General features: G+C 38.5%; 1 protein-coding gene across 1 annotated transcript in view; it reads left to right on the plus strand.

The window, feature by feature from the left end:
- Nucleotides 1–17,667, plus strand: part of LOC101850399 — a 45,070-nt gene that overhangs the window by 8,580 nt on the left and 18,823 nt on the right. The window contains exons 2-6 of the mRNA XM_005092361.3: nucleotides 7,146–7,848; nucleotides 8,499–8,698; nucleotides 10,075–10,132; nucleotides 13,651–13,748; nucleotides 16,352–16,476. Of these exons, the coding sequence (XP_005092418.1) occupies nucleotides 7,161–7,848; nucleotides 8,499–8,698; nucleotides 10,075–10,132; nucleotides 13,651–13,748; nucleotides 16,352–16,476 (1,169 nt within the window). The 5' untranslated portion in view covers nucleotides 7,146–7,160. The remainder of the gene's footprint in view (nucleotides 1–7,145; nucleotides 7,849–8,498; nucleotides 8,699–10,074; nucleotides 10,133–13,650; nucleotides 13,749–16,351; nucleotides 16,477–17,667) is intronic.

Genomic DNA, 17,667 nt, shown 5'->3' on the forward strand with positions numbered 1-17,667 from the left:
ATCTCTCTCTCTCTCTCTCTCTCTCTCTCTCTTTCTCTCTATCTCTCTCAAGGCGCAAGGAAAACAAAAAACGAAAAAAAGAGAGATTTTATACATTATCATTGACTGAGTCATCATCATTGACGCAATACAGTGGAAACTCGGATTCAAAGAGGTCGCTGGGCCTGACCTAAAATCTCGTTGAATCCGAGTGTTCGCTATAGCAAACACGAGGTTTTGTGTAGATAATTACAGGTACTGAGCAAGTAATGTATAAAGAGAAGTCTCAAGTAAGTAGTGCCTGAAAGGCCTGCATATTATGAGCTGTGTGAAAAAAAAGACCGATTCGTTCAAATACACACGCCTGTGTCATCTCGATTGTTTACCAAAAAGTTGTGTTGCTGTGTAGAGCCTAGCATACGGCAACTTTTGATTCCATAGACCAGCGCACAATTCATTACGTAGATCTACGTCATGACTACCTTATCATTGTAGTACATGTAATGATCAGTTGCTGAGGGTAAAAAAAAAGACTGTGACGCGTTTGTATCTTCGACGTTCAACGCCCTGACCGCCAGAGTGCAAGTCGCCCATCCGTCCTCGACACACACCAGAGTAGACACGTGCACGTGCCAACAACGCATGTGTTGGTACATGTATTGAAAAAGGCCGCTGATTGGTCGCATGCCCTCGGCTAAATGAATAAATAATGCCAATGGTTCACGATGCAGGTGCAATGGATGGTTTCCTGGAATAAAGTTATTTCTGTGAAAAAAATGAGTGAAGCCACGTCTGCGGTGGCTGTTCACCCTGGAAGTGACCTCGTTGAATCCGAGCTCACTGATTTAAGTGCTCGTTGAATCCGGGTTATTTTTATTGATTTTAAAGAAGAAGAAAAAGGGGAATCTATCTCATCTCGTTGAATCCGAGTTCCACTGTACACAACTTGAATTCCAATTTGAGTGGGGGTTTTTTGTATCGCATTGCACAATTAGAATTACATCTATCCCTACCAAAGATAGACTAGCACACATTTTCGCAGAAGTCAACGTATTGCTTCAGATGGCGTTGGCGTTTTTGTTTTGAAGCTCTCTTTCGTTTTTCCAGCAGAAGAATAGGATAAGCACAATCTGTTAATTGCACTTTTATTGTTTTTCACACAAGTAGATCTAGGGTAACTCTTTTCGCAAAGTCCGCACTTTTTGAAGAGGGCGCCACCAAATTTTGAGGACACTTTTTTAACTGGCTCAAAGAGAGGAGTGAAGTATCTCGTTATACATGATCTTTGACCCTACACGATGAGGGGGGGAAAAAGGAGGAAATTCTAGGCCCAATTAATTTCCATCCTTCTTTTGAAACGCCCTGTGCCAATAATATTTTGCAGTATTCACACTCCCTGTGCGAATAAAATATCATGGCTGATGTTAGGGGACCGTACGCTCCAATAGCCCTTGGCGCTAGGGGACCGTACACCCAACTTGCGCTAAGAGTTGGTGTTACGGGGCCGTACGCTGATTTGCATGCATCTGGACTTTGCAAAAATACTGGAGGAAAACGGCCAGTTTAACAAAGCTCCTGACGTTAGGAGTTATTACTAGGAGAATGTTTAAAAAGTCTGAATATGATTATGGGGTATCCAGTGGCGGTGGGTGAACCAAAATATGAAATTTGCTCATGTCTGCACCAACGTTGTTGTTAAGTGTCGATAAAAGAAATCAGAGGGAGAGAGAGAGAGAGATTGTGTGTGTGTGTGCGTGTGTTTGTGAAAAATAGACAGAAAGTAAAAAAGAGGGGGAGAGAGAGAGGGAGACAAAGTGTGTGTGAGCGTGTGTGTGTGTGAGCGTGTGTGTGTGTGTGAGTGAGAGAGAGGGAGAGTGTGTGTGTGTGTGTGTGTGTGTGTGTGTGTGCATGTGTGAAAAACAGACAGAGAGGAAGTGAGAAAAAAAGTAAGAAAGAGCGGGAGAGAGAGAGGGAGACAAAGTGTGAGTGTGTGTGTGTGTGAGAGAGAGAGAGAGAGAGAGAGAGAGAGAGAGAGAGAGAGAGAGAGAGAGAGAGAGTGTGTGTGTGCATGTGTGAAAAACAGACGGAAAGGAAGTGAGAAAGAAAGCAAGAAACAGCGGGAGAGAGAGAGGGAGACAAAGTGTGTGTGTGTGTGTGTGTGTGTGTGTGTGAGAGAGAGAGAGAGAGAGAGAGGGGGAGGGGTTCGTGAAAGACAGAGAGAGATAAACAAACTTATACAAAGGAAATGTTTTGTAGAAAAATAATCGTGTGTGTGCTCTGGCGTTTTCTGCGTACAAATGTGAGTACATTTATTTTTAAGCTTTGCGACCTAAAATAAATAAGCCCGAGTTAATGACATTCGTAAACGCTGGAAATTTACTCACTTCTGCATGCAGAACATGTCTGAGCACGCGCACAGTCTTGATAGCGCGCAAGACGCAAGATCAACTCACATTCAGTGACAATAACAATAACATGAAAGGAAAAAGAAAGTATGCGACAGCTTGGAAAAGGTAGATTAAAAGCAAAGCAATCTACAGAGACTTGACAGAACGTCGGGTTGTGAACTAAAAACAGGCGAATTAAAGTTTATTCACAAGCGCATTACATGTATATACGCCTGTCCGCATTCATAATAAAACGACAGTAGTGGCCTACAACTGGACTACTTTTGAACGCAGGTGTTGTGTAACTATAGTCAAATGCGGTCAAAAATTTGTGACGCAACTTATCCTCAAATATCTCTTTAACAGGAGAATCAATGTCACCCATATTTGCACAGCAGTTTGTATCAATTTGTCTTAACTTAATCATATTATTTTTCCACAACGATTGAGGCTAGATCAAAGACCATGAGATGAATAACAAAATATTCTACCTCTTCTTTCAAAATCGTAAGATTATTCAGAGTCGTTTTCAAGATATTAAAAAAATTGCATTCGAAAAAGCTTGTCATAATGTGAAGCTCAAAATCTTTGACGTCAAATTTCTCTAAGCTATGTACTGAGCAGATAGAACTTTGTAATTCGGACATAGCGACCATGCTGTTTTTGAACCCGTCCAATCATCCTGTTGCATATATATATATATATATATATATATATATATATATATATATATATATATATATATATATATATATATATATATATATATATGAAGTCAAGGCCAAGTTCTTTTTCTACATTCAATCTCCAAAATAATGACAGATTCGGAACCAGTGTAATTATAATTAGTCAAAAAATGATTCACTGGTGACTTTTACTCAGGTTACATCATTATGTCCTTTTTTGTAAATGTGTTGATAATGGTCACAAAATTGTCATTTCGTTTATTTCCCTGTGCTTGGCATAATAATAATAATTATGTTATATTATAACATTTTTTTGTGAAGTTGTAAGTTTTTAGATTTTATTTGATTTACATCATAGCTTCATGGTGTTATATAGATGAAATTAATCAGTAAGTCAGTATATGGTGGGATTTTTCCCTTTGTAGATGGTTTCCCGCACATGTGTGTGCTCATGTGATCCAGACCGCTTTCAATTCGATCTTTGCTTGTAATGAGGGCCATCGGTGAACCAGCCTTACGATCAGTCCTCAGGCTGGCCAGAGGCCAAAACTGTCTGTTATTACTGATTGTATGATACCCCCTTAATTCTCAAAGATTCCAAAATAAGGATATCAATCCCCGAAGATCGACGTACTCGCTCCCATTTTACGATGTGCTCAAAAAAATATTATTTGAGCTCATATTAAGCTGAACTTTGCCTTAGAAGCCGATTTTTTTTCTAGAAGTCATTCGCTTCGGTATGTTTACGCAGTTTCGTCATCTAGGAAATCTCTGTTGACAGCTCTTGCACGTTGCTCTTGATTTTTCTTCGATTTACGCCAGAAGGACAAATATAACTTAATATGAGATTGATGCGCTGCTAGATGTATTTGATGATAGTTCTGATAAAGAACGGGTGCTGGAAGATGACAAGTATGACTCTGGTGACAACGAACCTGCACTCCGTACCACGCAGTATTCGAACTTTGAAATTTGAATATTCCTTGTGACTGTGAATCATATTTTTTGGGATGTTTTCAATGAAATGCATGTAATAATTAGAAAAGTATATGTGAGGCAGGGTGGTGGAATCAGGCTCTCGTCAATTTTTTTTGGCATGTAGAGTTATTGGTATCATCTTAAAGCTTGTTCACTTGTCTTTATTTGGATGAAAAGAATATCCATTTATCTTGAATACAAGTTGAGATATTTGCAAAAGAAAGGGTGGGGGTCACCTGTTTTCAGAGGTAAAACTAGTGAGAAAATGGCCGCCAAAGATGAGTTATTTCCTTAGCTTAAGAGTCCGTGGTAATAGAAAATTTACATTTTTTGGCCTTTAATTAACGTTTTTCAGAAAAATCCACACAAAAATTAGTTCTTTATTGGGCATGAAAGGTGTTGAGCCAAAAAACAAAAATTTTATAAAAATTCACAAATCTGCGGAAAAATGCAAGTTTCGTCACTTTGATTATTTTGACGAGAGCCTGATTCCACCACGCTGCCTCACATATGTGCGTTGATCAAGTAAATTGACTTGTGATCTTTGACAGAAAATTATTGTCAGAAAGAAACTTGTTTGCAAATTTATTGTCTAGATCTTGAGAAATTATCAATGCGAAGATTCTACGGCACGGGAACGTGGTAAGGGCCGCGATGAAATAAATTATGCTAAAACTACTAAAATCAAGAATAATTCGACATTGTTTTCCGAGGTTGTGACATGCAACATTCAGAAGTGAAAATTGTGGAAAATTAGGGTATACGCTGGGTAACTGTATTGTGAAGGTGCATATCTATTCATTATTCCCAGGTTTGCCTTCTATCAATCGTGCGATGACAAATTAATTGAATTATAGTAGCAATGGAAGGGGAACCTGCTTTTTAACATTGCCAGCAATGGAAAGATATGTAGGTGAATAAATCAAATCAAATAAGACAAAATGTTGGCAAACAAATAAATGTTATGGGCTGTAGGCAATCTCTTCAAACAGGCTCCCAAATGCCATTTTTAACCCTCTAAAAGCATTAAATTTCAATTTCTAAAGGGGGCTTCGCTCCCTGAAACCCCACCGGGACTCTGTCCGTGGACCCTTTTGGGGGCCTGTCCCCGGAAGAATTTTCCTTACTTTTCTCAGCTTCAACTGGTGGAAGCACTGAAAATGTATGTTGTATATTATTGTAGTTAGTATTAAAGTTCTATGTTGGAATTTCGGGATTGCAAGGGGGGCGGAATATTTTCCTCTTTTTTGACTTTTTTCATTATCAGCACTGAATAGATAGCATTTGTATAGCGCAAATCCCGGCTCAACAGCAAGCTCTTTGCTCTTCACAATCATACTATTACCCCAGCAGACCTGAGAAAATTCTGAAACAACCTCAACTTACGGGGAAGCATACAGTGCAAGCGGCCATTTATAGGCGGTCGGCACTAAAACACTAACATACTGACAAGTTCTTTCACTGTCTCATATATGGCCAGGTACCCATTCCTACCTGGGTGAAGTGAGGAAAATTCGTGTAAAGTGCCTTTCCCAAGGACACAACGTCGGGCCCACGGCTCGAACTCCCGAACCAGCAACCTCACGATTACAAGTCCGGTAGCCTAACCACTAGGCCACCGAGGTACACTTATGATGACATGACCAAGTGAATAAAATGTGCTGATATCCACACAAAAAACACCCATATTAAGAAACTGCATTCATTTCTAAATGAAATGAGGATAAATAAATATTATATTATTCATGTATTCATTCAAAAATTACAAAGAGTTGAATGAGGTACCCCCATGCTAATTCGGAGTAAGGAGGGAAAACCCTGGAATCTAGGGCTCCTGACTCTTTCTGCAGCTTTTCCACTGCTACTCATTGGCTCCTTCTTAGTGCTGTCTTTCTGCCACACCCCTGATCTTAGGGTAGGTAAGATCTAACATTTAGCCTTCTTGGATACAGGCGAAAAATCTTGGAGGTCACGTGTGCAGGTTGCTCATAGTTCTAAATTTGATAAGAGTAGACTTTGGCCGCCACTCAGGCAAAGTTCAAAATTCCTACCAAACTGAAGATGTTTAAAGTGTCTCGCACGTTCAAATGCCCTTATGCAGTTGCAGCACCATTAAAAACACTTACCAAAAAAAAAAAAAGAATGAAGAAAGACCTATAGGATATTGATCTTTTTGTGTATGATTGAGCTCTATGTGTGTGCCTGATGTGTATAGAAAAGACAGAGAGAAGACTGTGAGTGTGTGTCAGAGAGAGAGAGAAGAGAGGAGAGGAGACACAAAAGAGGGAGAGAGAGTTCGTGCCTGTGGACGCATTGTACGGGTATGTTTGTGTGAGTGAGTTCATCATTGGATGTGTATCATTGAACGTGAATGTAATGAATGCACTGTTATACTGGTGTTGAAACTTTGAATATTGATATATTGGTATATCCATCCAAAATTTCCCTTGTGGATCAACAAAGTAGACTATATATCTTATCTTATAAAAAAATGCAGTTTCAAGTTTCTTTTGGATGCCACTGTATTATAATATTGAAAATAATAAACAGTGCATAAAATCGCCAAGTCAGAGTGTACTGGATGTTCAGTGCAGAAAATTTTGCCCTACTCTCCAAGCAACAATTGATTTGTGAATAATTTTCTCCTTCTTCCCAATGTATTTAAGATAAACTAGAAGTATCATTCAATGTGACTAATTATACATTTTAACAAGCAAAGCTTTATTGAAGTAAAGTAAATTATATTGTGTAGATACTGATCAAGTTTTTTTCAGTAAAAATGTTTCATTTCTGTCTAAACAACACATTGTGATCTATGCTATTTTAAAAGCTTTTTTACGGAAGATTTTGATTTAGATTTATTTCATTGTATTATTTTTGGAGGCTTTGTAAAAATGTTAAGGGCAGGGTAAGGGCAAACCAGAAATGAAAGCTAGGTTCCAATGGTGATGGCTATTTGGATCACTGCTGGCTGACTTGAAAGTTCAGCGTAATAGACTGGCTGTGTTTGTGTCTTGTTCTTTTGTTAAATAATTGTACAACTTCATTGCCTTCTTGGAAATGGCATCGTGTCATGCTTGATAATTTTTTTTCTCCAAAACATCTTTCCTTTCAGCGTACTGTCTTGGCAATGGCCAGTCGGCATTCTACTGTGTCAGGGGTAATGGGACAGTGCATATGTGCAGGTTGTTCTGGACCCCTTGTCTCTCCTGTCCAGTTGACGGAGTGTCTTCACATTCTATGCAACAAGTGCGCCTTGAAACTGAAGCGAAACTCTGGCAGCAATACAATTTTCTGCCCCAAATGTAATACAGAAAATAATGATCTTCTGACCTTACAACTCATTGCTGGTATTTCAAGTAACAGCTCTGATGATGTGATAATGTGTGATAGGTGCATGAAAGATGCAGCTATGTGGAACTGCTTCAATTGCTCAATGAACCTATGTGGAAACTGTCGCACTCATCATGAAGAGCAAGCTACTGATGAGACTGGTGATATTGCCCTAGACCAGAAAAAGCACAGCTACATGTTGCTTCCTCAAGCTTCTAACCTGAGAGGGAAAATATTTGATAGTAGCTTCAGAGAAATTAATGAAGAGGAGGATGCAGCTGCAGCTTTTGACAGCCTTGATGCTAGTGACACAAGATGTCCTGTCTGCAATGAGGACAGAGCCAACTGTAGGCACACAGTAATTCTTCAGAGTTTACAAAACGAAGCCTTACCACCCACTCATTGTCCTAAGGCTGGTCACGCTGAATATGCATTCTTTTGCTTAAAATGTTGGGTTCCATGCTGTGGAGAATGCAGTGAGAAAGGTAGGAAAATTATTATTTTTTGCTTCGTTTGTTAAATCATTGCTGTATATATATATAGGCCTAGATAGACAGATAAATAGATAGATGTGTTTCCATCATTTTCTTTGCTCATGCCTACTTTTCTTTTCATTTTCATTGTTTGAAATGAAATTTTTTGGGGAATGATAGTGAGTTGTGTGGATACAGAAATGTAACTGACATTGGAATAGTTTAGTTTAGTTGTTGTTTTTTTTAAAAGAATAGCATGTGTCTGCTTTTTATCTTGTTTTTATGAATTGTGTTTAAAAAGATAATTTCAAGGAGCCATTTAGAGGGTTCTACGGCCAGTAGAAAGTTTCTCTTTTTTTCCCTTTCCACGGCAACTTCTATCAGTGGTCTTTTCCTCTTGTAAAGACATTGGTGTTTTTGTTCCTTTCTTCATTGAAATTGAGGAGAGGCTCCTATTTTCTTGTTTTTATTTACTACGAAGAAAGCTAACTGTTCTAATCTCATAGTTTTTCGTATTCTTCTAAATGGGGACGCTAAAACAAAAATCTCAGGCAGCTCATCAGTAAGGTTCTTTCTCTTTTTGATTCGAGAACTATTAAGAAATTATTCCTATGTGCATCTACACCAGTTTTTTCCACCTTTCCATTTATTTCTTGCTACAGGTGAACACAAGCTGCATGAGACAAGGCCCCTTGAGGACATGGGGACATACCTGGAGGACTCCATGAATAAAGTAAAGGAAAGAGCATCAGCTCTGATGCAGGGCTGTGTGGAGGATGTGAAAGAAGAGGAGGCCATTGAACAGCGGCTCAAGAAACATGTAGATATGATTGGGAAAAGCATGGAAGAAAGGAGACTTAAAGTAAGAAATCTTACAAAAGTGTTATGCAATCTAGCACGCACAAAGCGAGATCAGGGAGATCTGAAAGTCTTCTTGTTATGTACAAATTTCACTCTGCACAGTTTCAAAGATGTTCAAAGAATATGATGTCTAATAAAATGAATTCAAGATTTGAAAAATCTGTTTGCTACGTGCATGTACTGCTATGTTCGAATTCACTCTGTGTGCGCTAGTGCTAGACTGTATAAAGAAATATCTCTGGCTTGTCTTGTCCATTACCTAGTCAGCATTATCTTCAAACTCCAAAGCTGTGTAGACTCTATTAACTACGTCCATCAAAGACTTAAAATTACGTAAATTTGAATTTGGAGATTACATTTCAAAGAGGCACTGTGATTCACTTAATTTTTTCAAGACTTGTAATACTTCCTGTTCATCATATTCTACAAATGCTAGCTGGTTTGAAACTTGCAATATTTATATCATGTGCTCTTACTAGGTTCTTTAAAAATTGGTACATCTCAAATTGAAAAAAAAAAAATGCCCATGCTTGCAATCAATTTTGTGAAAAGTCTCTTTTATTGAAATACTATTGCAAATATCAATCTATGCATTCTTTTTAGTGTAGTAACATCTGAGGACAATTTATACCAAGTTTTGGGTTTATGAATTTAAACAGGATTCCCACTCAACCGGGAAAATAGGAAAAAGCCGGGAATTTCATTTTCAGATTTCCCAGTTATGAAAACACAATGAAAATGACTGAATGAAATATATGGGGGAGAAAGCCAGGTAATCAAAAGGCTGCTAATAATTATGAATCTGGTGGAATTGTTAAGGTTTTTAAACTTTAATAAAACTTTTCAGTTTTGCAATGATCTAAATGTGTTTAACGGTTTTAATAGTAACAGCACTGATGAATCATAATTCCTGATGGGCGTGTTGAAATGTTTCTTTTTTGCAGCCCACAAATTACAGATACTTAAACAAATATTATAGATGCAACCTACATGCTATTACCTTTAAAATGATACCAAATGGTTTTTTTTAATTGTTTGTGTTTAGAAAATGTCACCCTTCAAAACCTAGGCCCTTTCAAAAATTAATTCTGGTGAACACAGGAAAAGAATTATGTCGGGAAAAAGTTAACCTTTTAAGTGGAAGAAGTAAGCCAACTCTTTTTTAAAATTTTAGAACTATTACCAATATCTTTCTGCAGCTCCTTAATACAAATCTTTCGTCCAGACAAGAATAGACTCATAGACTTTCATTATAATTCATCTTGAAATCAATTTCATTTAGAGAATTTTTTTCCCCTGTTGATCATTTTTCGAGAAGTTAATTTCACTGTTTGGGTGCATAACACCATTTATATGTGTGCTCATTCTTTCTTCCAGATCCTAAAGCAAACCACCATTTCATTTGACCAAGCAGTAGCCAATGCACGTGGGCAAGGTGAGCACTACGTCATGACTCTGTAGTGTAGCAATGCTGAGCATTTGAAAATTGTGAGAGATTGTGTAAGTGTGTGTGGGCGTGGGTTCGTGCGGGCTTTTGTGGTGAAACACCAAACCAGTCAACCAGTATCTGGACAATAAATATTTATCTTATCAAATGTGTATTGATTGTTTCTTTCTCTGAGGTATGGACTAGCTTCTACTAAGACTCACGACACACTTTGTGTTATTATGTAGTTTTGACGCATGGCATTTTTGTATTTGATTTTCTCAGATTTTTTTTTACAAAAGTGCCAAGATGTTTTACGAAAGTGCTGTTTTGATACCTCAAATATCACATGAGGTAAAATATGTGTCACGATGCAGTGAAATTAGGCACTAGTCAATTTTTGGGCAAATGGAGCTATTAGGATAATCGTAAAGCCTGTTCATTTCCCCTACTTTTGGTGAAAAAAGTTTCTCTTGAATAGAAGTTGAAATATTCGTGATTCAAGGAGGTGGGGATCACTTGGTGTTAGAGGTATAATTAGCGAGAAAATGACTGCCAAAATTTGATGATTTGCAGAGCTGTAGTGTCCTTGGAAACTGCAAATTTGCATACTATGTTCTTTTGATCTTCATTTTATATGCTCGGATGCTGTATTCGCATTAAGACAGATATGCGTGAAAAAAATCAAACACAACAGAGAATTCAACATCTTCTTTATAGACCAGGAGAAGGCTTTTGACAGAGTAAAACATGCAAAACTCTGGAAGACACTCGAAAAGTATGGCATCAGAGGACTAATGTTAGATAATGTCTGAGCTCTATATATACCAACAGCAGAAGCTCAGTAAGAACGGAGGAAGGCAATACAAACTAGTTCAAAGTAAGATCCGGAGTAGGACAGGGATGCGTTCTGTCTCCCCTCCTGTTTATAATATATATGGACACAATAACGCAAGAAGCAAACCAATGCTCAGAAAGCTTAATGAACTTCTTTTCGCTGACAACCAATGTCTTATTCATCCAAACTGACAAAGCCTTTAAAATCACATTACCGAACTGGACACCAGCTGCGAGAAATTAAATATGAAAATAAGCACATCACTGTCACCGACCCTCTCGTTCCCCTCCTTTCTTATCCAAACATCTCTATGGACATAAAGAGACAGCTTATCGCCTCAATATACATACCAACATTATGCTACCAGTACCAGACCTTGACATTAAGTAAAAACCAGCCAAGCAAAATCACTGCATGTGAAATGATATGTCCCTGCAGAACCCTTAACAACTCAAGATGAGACAGGCAGAAAAATGAAGAAGTAATAGCAGCTATCAGCACTGAGTCCTGCCTGCGTTACATAGAAAGATAGAGTAAAATGGTTTGGCCACCTGTTACGTATGTCACTTGGCCAGCCTGCCTCAAGAGCCTACAACACCAAGCACTCAGGCTATAAAGGAAGGGGAACACCACGCAAAAGGTGAATTGAGGGTGTCAAGGAGACCCTGAGAAAATATAATATCACAACTGAAAGAGCTGCGGAGCTGGCCTACCATAGAAAACTGCATCTCCCCTCGACGCTTAACGGCAACAGAGGATGAAAAAGTAAAAGTAAAGATCTACATTTTATAGTAAAATCAGAACAGAAATGTTATTTTGAATGGACATAAAAGATGTTGAGCTCAAAACAAATAATTCAATAAAAATGTCCGGACTGGTGGAAAAAAAATCTTTGTTTGATTTCATTATTTTGACGAGTGCTTGATTTCACCACGATGCATCACATATGATCTCAAAGATGAAGTAAAAAAAGTGTCAGACCTTGGTATTGCTATTGGTCCTGATATTTGCAGGTCTTCAAATGTCTCATAGTATCATAGGGTTCTGTGGGTTTGTGGTGTATGGTGTATGGTTTCAGATACCACTTTTGCTAGCTCTTCTTGTTCCTGTAAATATTCTTTTTATCATCTTCATTTTGTATGAAAAGTTGATAGCATTTACTTGAAGATTGCTCTGTTGTTACTTTACTTAGTTTGGTAAGAGTTTCACCATCCTCCCAACTGAGTACGGTCATATGAGTGTATGGGAAACAAGTTAGTTGCATTCATGTTAAACATTTTCAGTTTTGGTAGGAATTGGTTTTTAAATTTTGCCTAGGTGGCGGACGAAGCTTACTTATATTGATTTCAGGACCGCCAAGGGATCTTAAACATGTACAACTTGCACAGGGGACCTTCGAGATTTTTTCGCCCATTATCTGAATATGCTAGGTGTTCAACCTTACCTACTCTATGATCAGGGTTATGGCTGAAAGACAGCAGTAAGAAGGAGCCAGCAGTAGACGTAGAAATACAGTAGAAACCTGATATAACAGGGATGGTGGGAGTAGAAGAAAAATCCTGTTATATCCGATCCCTGAAAAATCAGAAATGCAAGGAAAGTAAGCATTTGTGGACTAATCCAGCTGTACTTATACATGGGTAGTTCCCCTTGCCACAGGTACCCACGATCAGGGGTTTTGGCACCAATTTCTCTATGCCTCCCTAAACCACATCAGATCTGCATCGGGTAGTCTCATCTTCTTTCGATCCAGAGCAAACTTTCAATTGAAGTATGCTGCCACTATCTTCTCTCTATCCTTGATAATGGTGTGAATCGACCCTTGTGGAATGTCGAACTGACGACAAATCTTGCAAGTGGAGCTTGTTTTTTGTCAACAGTCTGGATTATTTCATATATTTTGTCCATTTAAAGGCATTTTCTCTTGCGCTTGACATCGTTGGTGGCCATAAGGAAAGAAGTAGGCTTAGTCCACAGAGCGCATTAAGCTTAGATCTACACATATGAGCTATGATGAACTGATGTTAGTGAACAGTCAAAGTGTGCTGTGGTGCATGCGTGCGTGCTTTGAACTCTCGCTTCACACTGCTGTGTGTGCTTGCAGTGGCATGGCTTGCGTGGGCTTGCTCTCTCTCTCTTACTTTTTACACATTGTTAGCGAGCTTTTGTCCCTGCTATAACCGGTTGGGCTCTGATGAGGCCCTGTTATTGCCGATAACTTTTAATAGAGACAAAGAGTAGGAAAAACCGGGGATTTAAAAAATCCCTGTTATTACCGGATCCCTGTTATTACCGGGCCTGTTATATATGGTTTCCACTGTAGTCAGAAGCTGAGAAGAAGTGAAAGGGGGGGGGGGGGGGTGCAGAAAGGGGAGATGAAAGCAGATAAAAGAACAAAAATCAATAATATGACTAGAGAACAGGAAAGGAAGTGAAAGGACAAAATTTTAGAGAATCTTTTTCGTCGCTGTCGGGTTTCAAACACAGGACCTATTGATAGAGAGGTGAACACCATAGCTCTAGACCATGAGAGCCTCCTGTTACTTTACGACAGTCCTAACTGAAATTTTGAAACACGTGCAAATTCTGTATTTTGAAATATTAAAAAGATTCATTTTTGTTTGCATAGTTTTTAAGGCATCCATGCATATCTACTGCCACTCTGACTATTTCCCTTCATATTTTCCAGGTCAAGATATTTTGACTGACTACAGAGGAAAACTGGCTGAATCCCAGCGGTTTAACTATTTTCTGGACAATCTGAGAGATACACTGTCCAACATCTCTGTAAGTTATTACCTGATCAAATCTCTCAAATCTGACCTGTTTGATATTTTAGGTCATGAATCGTGTTCACTTGGGGAAAATTGTGGCCAACAGCCAATTAGATAGCTCCTATTCCTAGGCATTGCACGGTCAGATCTTTTGTATTTGCTCTAAATGTGATATATGCCATAATGAACTTGGGGTCAAATTTGGTGAAGCAAGACAGAAGTCAATTTGATATAGTATGCAATGGTCCTGCACTATTGCATAACTTGACCGTCTCTGAACCGATCATGTATTTGATCAATGGGCATCCCCTCTGACTGTGTGGCCTTCCAAAACCAGGCTTGATGTATCTGATAAAGAAACTTTGAAATAAACGCATTCAGAAAAATCCATGATAATGTCAGTTTGGATGATATACAAATTATCGGAGAGACAGAGTTTATTTTTCATATTTTTCTTTTCTTATTTTCTGCTCTAATAGAAAAAAATTGGGAAAAGTGTGCTTTAGATTGATGATGGACAGAACTTGAACAAATGGGTGGCCGGGATGATGAAGATTTTTTTTAGAGCCTCCAAGTAGAGAAATGAGTGGTGAACCTTGATTGCTGATGTCTGTTTCAGATCCGTCACTTGAAGATTATGAGAATGATTCTGCAAGGAAACGACTGCAAATTAATTGAAATTTAAAGAAAAAAGTGATTTTCTACTGAGGTCCCTCGTACAGGCAGTCTCTTTCATTTGTTGTTTCCTTTTGTGAAAATAAATTTAGAATGCAAATTGTTCTTTTTGGGCTGAAAAGGAAAGGATTTATTCTGTTTTATTCATTATTACAATAATTTATTAGATTTCAAGATTTGGAAAATTAGTTTCTAGTTTTTAATTTGAGTTGGTGAATGATAGACTAGATTGGATTGTTGTTTTTACTGTCATTGCTTCCACAGGTTTTACGAAATAATGTTTCCTTTTCACTGTGGTTTTTAGTTATGATATTGTGAGATCATTTCCATTAAAGATAATTTTATGTGGCTTTAAAAATTATTTTTTAAAGTCAGATTCTGTGTTCATTTTTACCTAAAAGCTTTTTTGACATGATTACTGAACTTAGATGGAGCTCAAGATTTGTTTGGGGCTCTCGTGGCCTAGAGGTTAAGGTGTTGGCCTCTCATTCAAAAGTCCCGGGTTCGAATCCGGGTAGCGACCGAAAAATTTTCTTCTCTAAAATTGTCTCCTTTCACCTCCTTTCCTGCTCTCTAGCAATGTTCTGTTGTCTGCTTTCAATTCCACTTTCTGCCCCCACCCCCTCACCTCCTTTGGCCCCTCCTCTGGGCTCATGACTCTTTCTGCAGCCTTTCTACTGCTACTCCTTGGCTCCTCCTTACTGCTGTCTTTCTACCACTCCCCTGATCTTCTGGTAGGAAAGATCTACACCTAGCCTTCTCGGACAAGGGCGAAAAATCTCGGAGGGCCCGTGTGCAAGTTGCGCACGTTAAAGATCCCTTGGTGGTCTAAAATCGATAAGAGTAGGCTTCAGCCGCTACCCGGGCAAAATTCAAAATTTCCTACCAACTGAAAATATTAGGTGTGTCCCGCGCGCTCATATGACCTATGCAGTTGCGAGCGCCGTAAAACACTTTACAAAAACAAAAAACAAGATTTGTTTACATAATGGTGTGTATTGATTTTGCAGACCAAAAAGGCTTACTTACAGGGTCTAAACAGATGCTTTGTGGGGAAAGACCAGGATAACACACTTGTTGATAGTGAGAATGATTTTGCAGGGACAAGATTGCAAATTAATTGAAACAACAACAAAAAAATAGCGATCCTCCACTGAAGTCCCTCATATAGGCAGTCTATTTCATTTGTAGGTTCAAGGTTCCTTTTGTGTTGAAAGGAAAGGATTTATTCAGTTTTATTCATTTCATTATTGCTATAATTTATTAGTTTTCACATTTTGAAAGTGAGTTTCCATTTTTTTAATTTTTTAGTTGGTGAATGATAGAGTAGATTAGGTTGTAGCTTTTACTGTCATTGTCTAAACAGATGCTTTGTGGGGAAAGACCAGGATACCACAGGTATTTTTAGGGCATCTGTGCGAAGAAATGAATGGCGAACCACGATTGCTGATGTCAGTTTCAGATCTGGCATGTCATGATGATAACTATGGTCATATTCAGATGGCATCAGGGTGGGGAGAGTCTTTTAAGATGAAGAAATTACATGTTTTCTCAGTAATACGGACTGTAAGCTGACTGGACATTTGTTTGTTTCCTCCAGCCAGATTGCAACTTAACTCTTCCAGCCCCATGCGCATATATTTTCAACAGCGCTTGTTCTCCCACCACCCTGAGAGCATATATTCTCAGCTTCGAGGGGTACCGAATTTGCACATTGTTAAAAATTAGCAAACTTAATTAAACTTTAATTTTCATAACATTTGTTCATTTACCTGTAAAAACTGTTAAATGTTATTATCTAAACCTCTTCCAAGTGACCATCAAGCAGTACTTATAAAATTGACTCTTGCGTTTCCTTGTCCTGAAACCTCTTACATTAATCATGCATGCTATTGACATTAAGTTTGGCTTGATTTTAGCATCTTTGATTATTTTCAACAGTTGGACAGAAATCACTTCAGTGTCGCCAATAGTATCCAAGTGTTTGAAAAACAGAAAGAGGCTTCTTCTCTCCTTGCAGAAGTGGATGGGGCCATGAGGAACTTGACAAAAGCGGAGGAGAGAAGGTAAGTTGCAGACTTCTGTGTATTACCTTTTTGGTTGTATTAACCATATCTCATCGCTTTTCTTATACTTGAGACCACGCGGAAGTTTTTTTCTTAGAGTTGTAGCATGTCCTTCAAATTTCTATTCGCGCCCGTCTGACCTCCTTTTAAACCGTTACAACTTTGTTACTTTGGTCATGAAATAAGTGGTAGTCATGTTCCCCACTGCAAACAGTTCCATGACCAGAGAAATCACTTTCCTGTTGAACCACCAGTAATCTCCTACTCTTTATTTGAGCACATTACCATCTGAAGTAGATGTACATCTCTGCTGTTTCAAGCAATCCACTGAAGTTCAAATTTTGAGAATTTTCTATGTTTACACCCTCCCAAAGCTTTACCAAAAATGCACCTTTCAACAATCCCAACATGCAGTTTAATGCTATTGTTAAGGCTTATAGTTTTCTTGCTTTTCATGATGCCTGATAGGAACAACAGAACAAAATCTAGTTTTTTGTCTCGGGTTTAAAAAGTACCCAAATTGACTTGAGTGGATTGCTTGCAACACTGACACCATGTACATCTGTTACTTAGAATCAAGCAGAATGGCAATGGGTGCTGACTGGCATTTGTGATGTACTGTTGGGCACTTTGATGTTGTACACAGAAGAGCTGAGTTTAGTTTCCATATTGAGAGGATTTTTATGGAGTGTCTCAGTCTTTCTGCTGGAACATTTTATCCCTCTCAGCCTGGGTTGGCCCTGAAAGGCAAGGTTGAAGCCCAGTTCCTAAATAATCTAAATTGGGTTAATGGGGACACAACACACCTACATTTTGAAAAAAAAGGCTTGGGGAGGGGGAAGGGTTGTTGCTGAATAGATAATTATAGCTACTGCAAAAACAAGACCACAATAAAGAGACTGGATGTGAAACTTTTCTGCTGTCGTAAGGGAAATTGATGAATGGTTCTGTGCAAGTAGCGGGGCAAATTATTCAGGAGAGGCAAAAATGTTTTACAACTCTTCTATTTTTTTTTGTTTTAAGCTATAATTCACCAGAAATCTGGTTAACGTGTTCATAGACCTGTTCCAAAAGTTTGAATTGTTTAGGTTGAAAAGAAGCAAAGTTATTCGACATTCATCGTTCTACCTTACACTGCCCAGCCGCAGGCGAGCCCTGCGATGTACTCATAAACGACGAATGGTGCGGCTC

The sequence above is a fragment of the Aplysia californica genome, unplaced genomic scaffold, assembly GCF_000002075.1.
Source record: "Aplysia californica isolate F4 #8 unplaced genomic scaffold, AplCal3.0 scaffold00045, whole genome shotgun sequence".
Classification (NCBI taxonomy): domain Eukaryota; kingdom Metazoa; phylum Mollusca; class Gastropoda; order Aplysiida; family Aplysiidae; genus Aplysia; species Aplysia californica.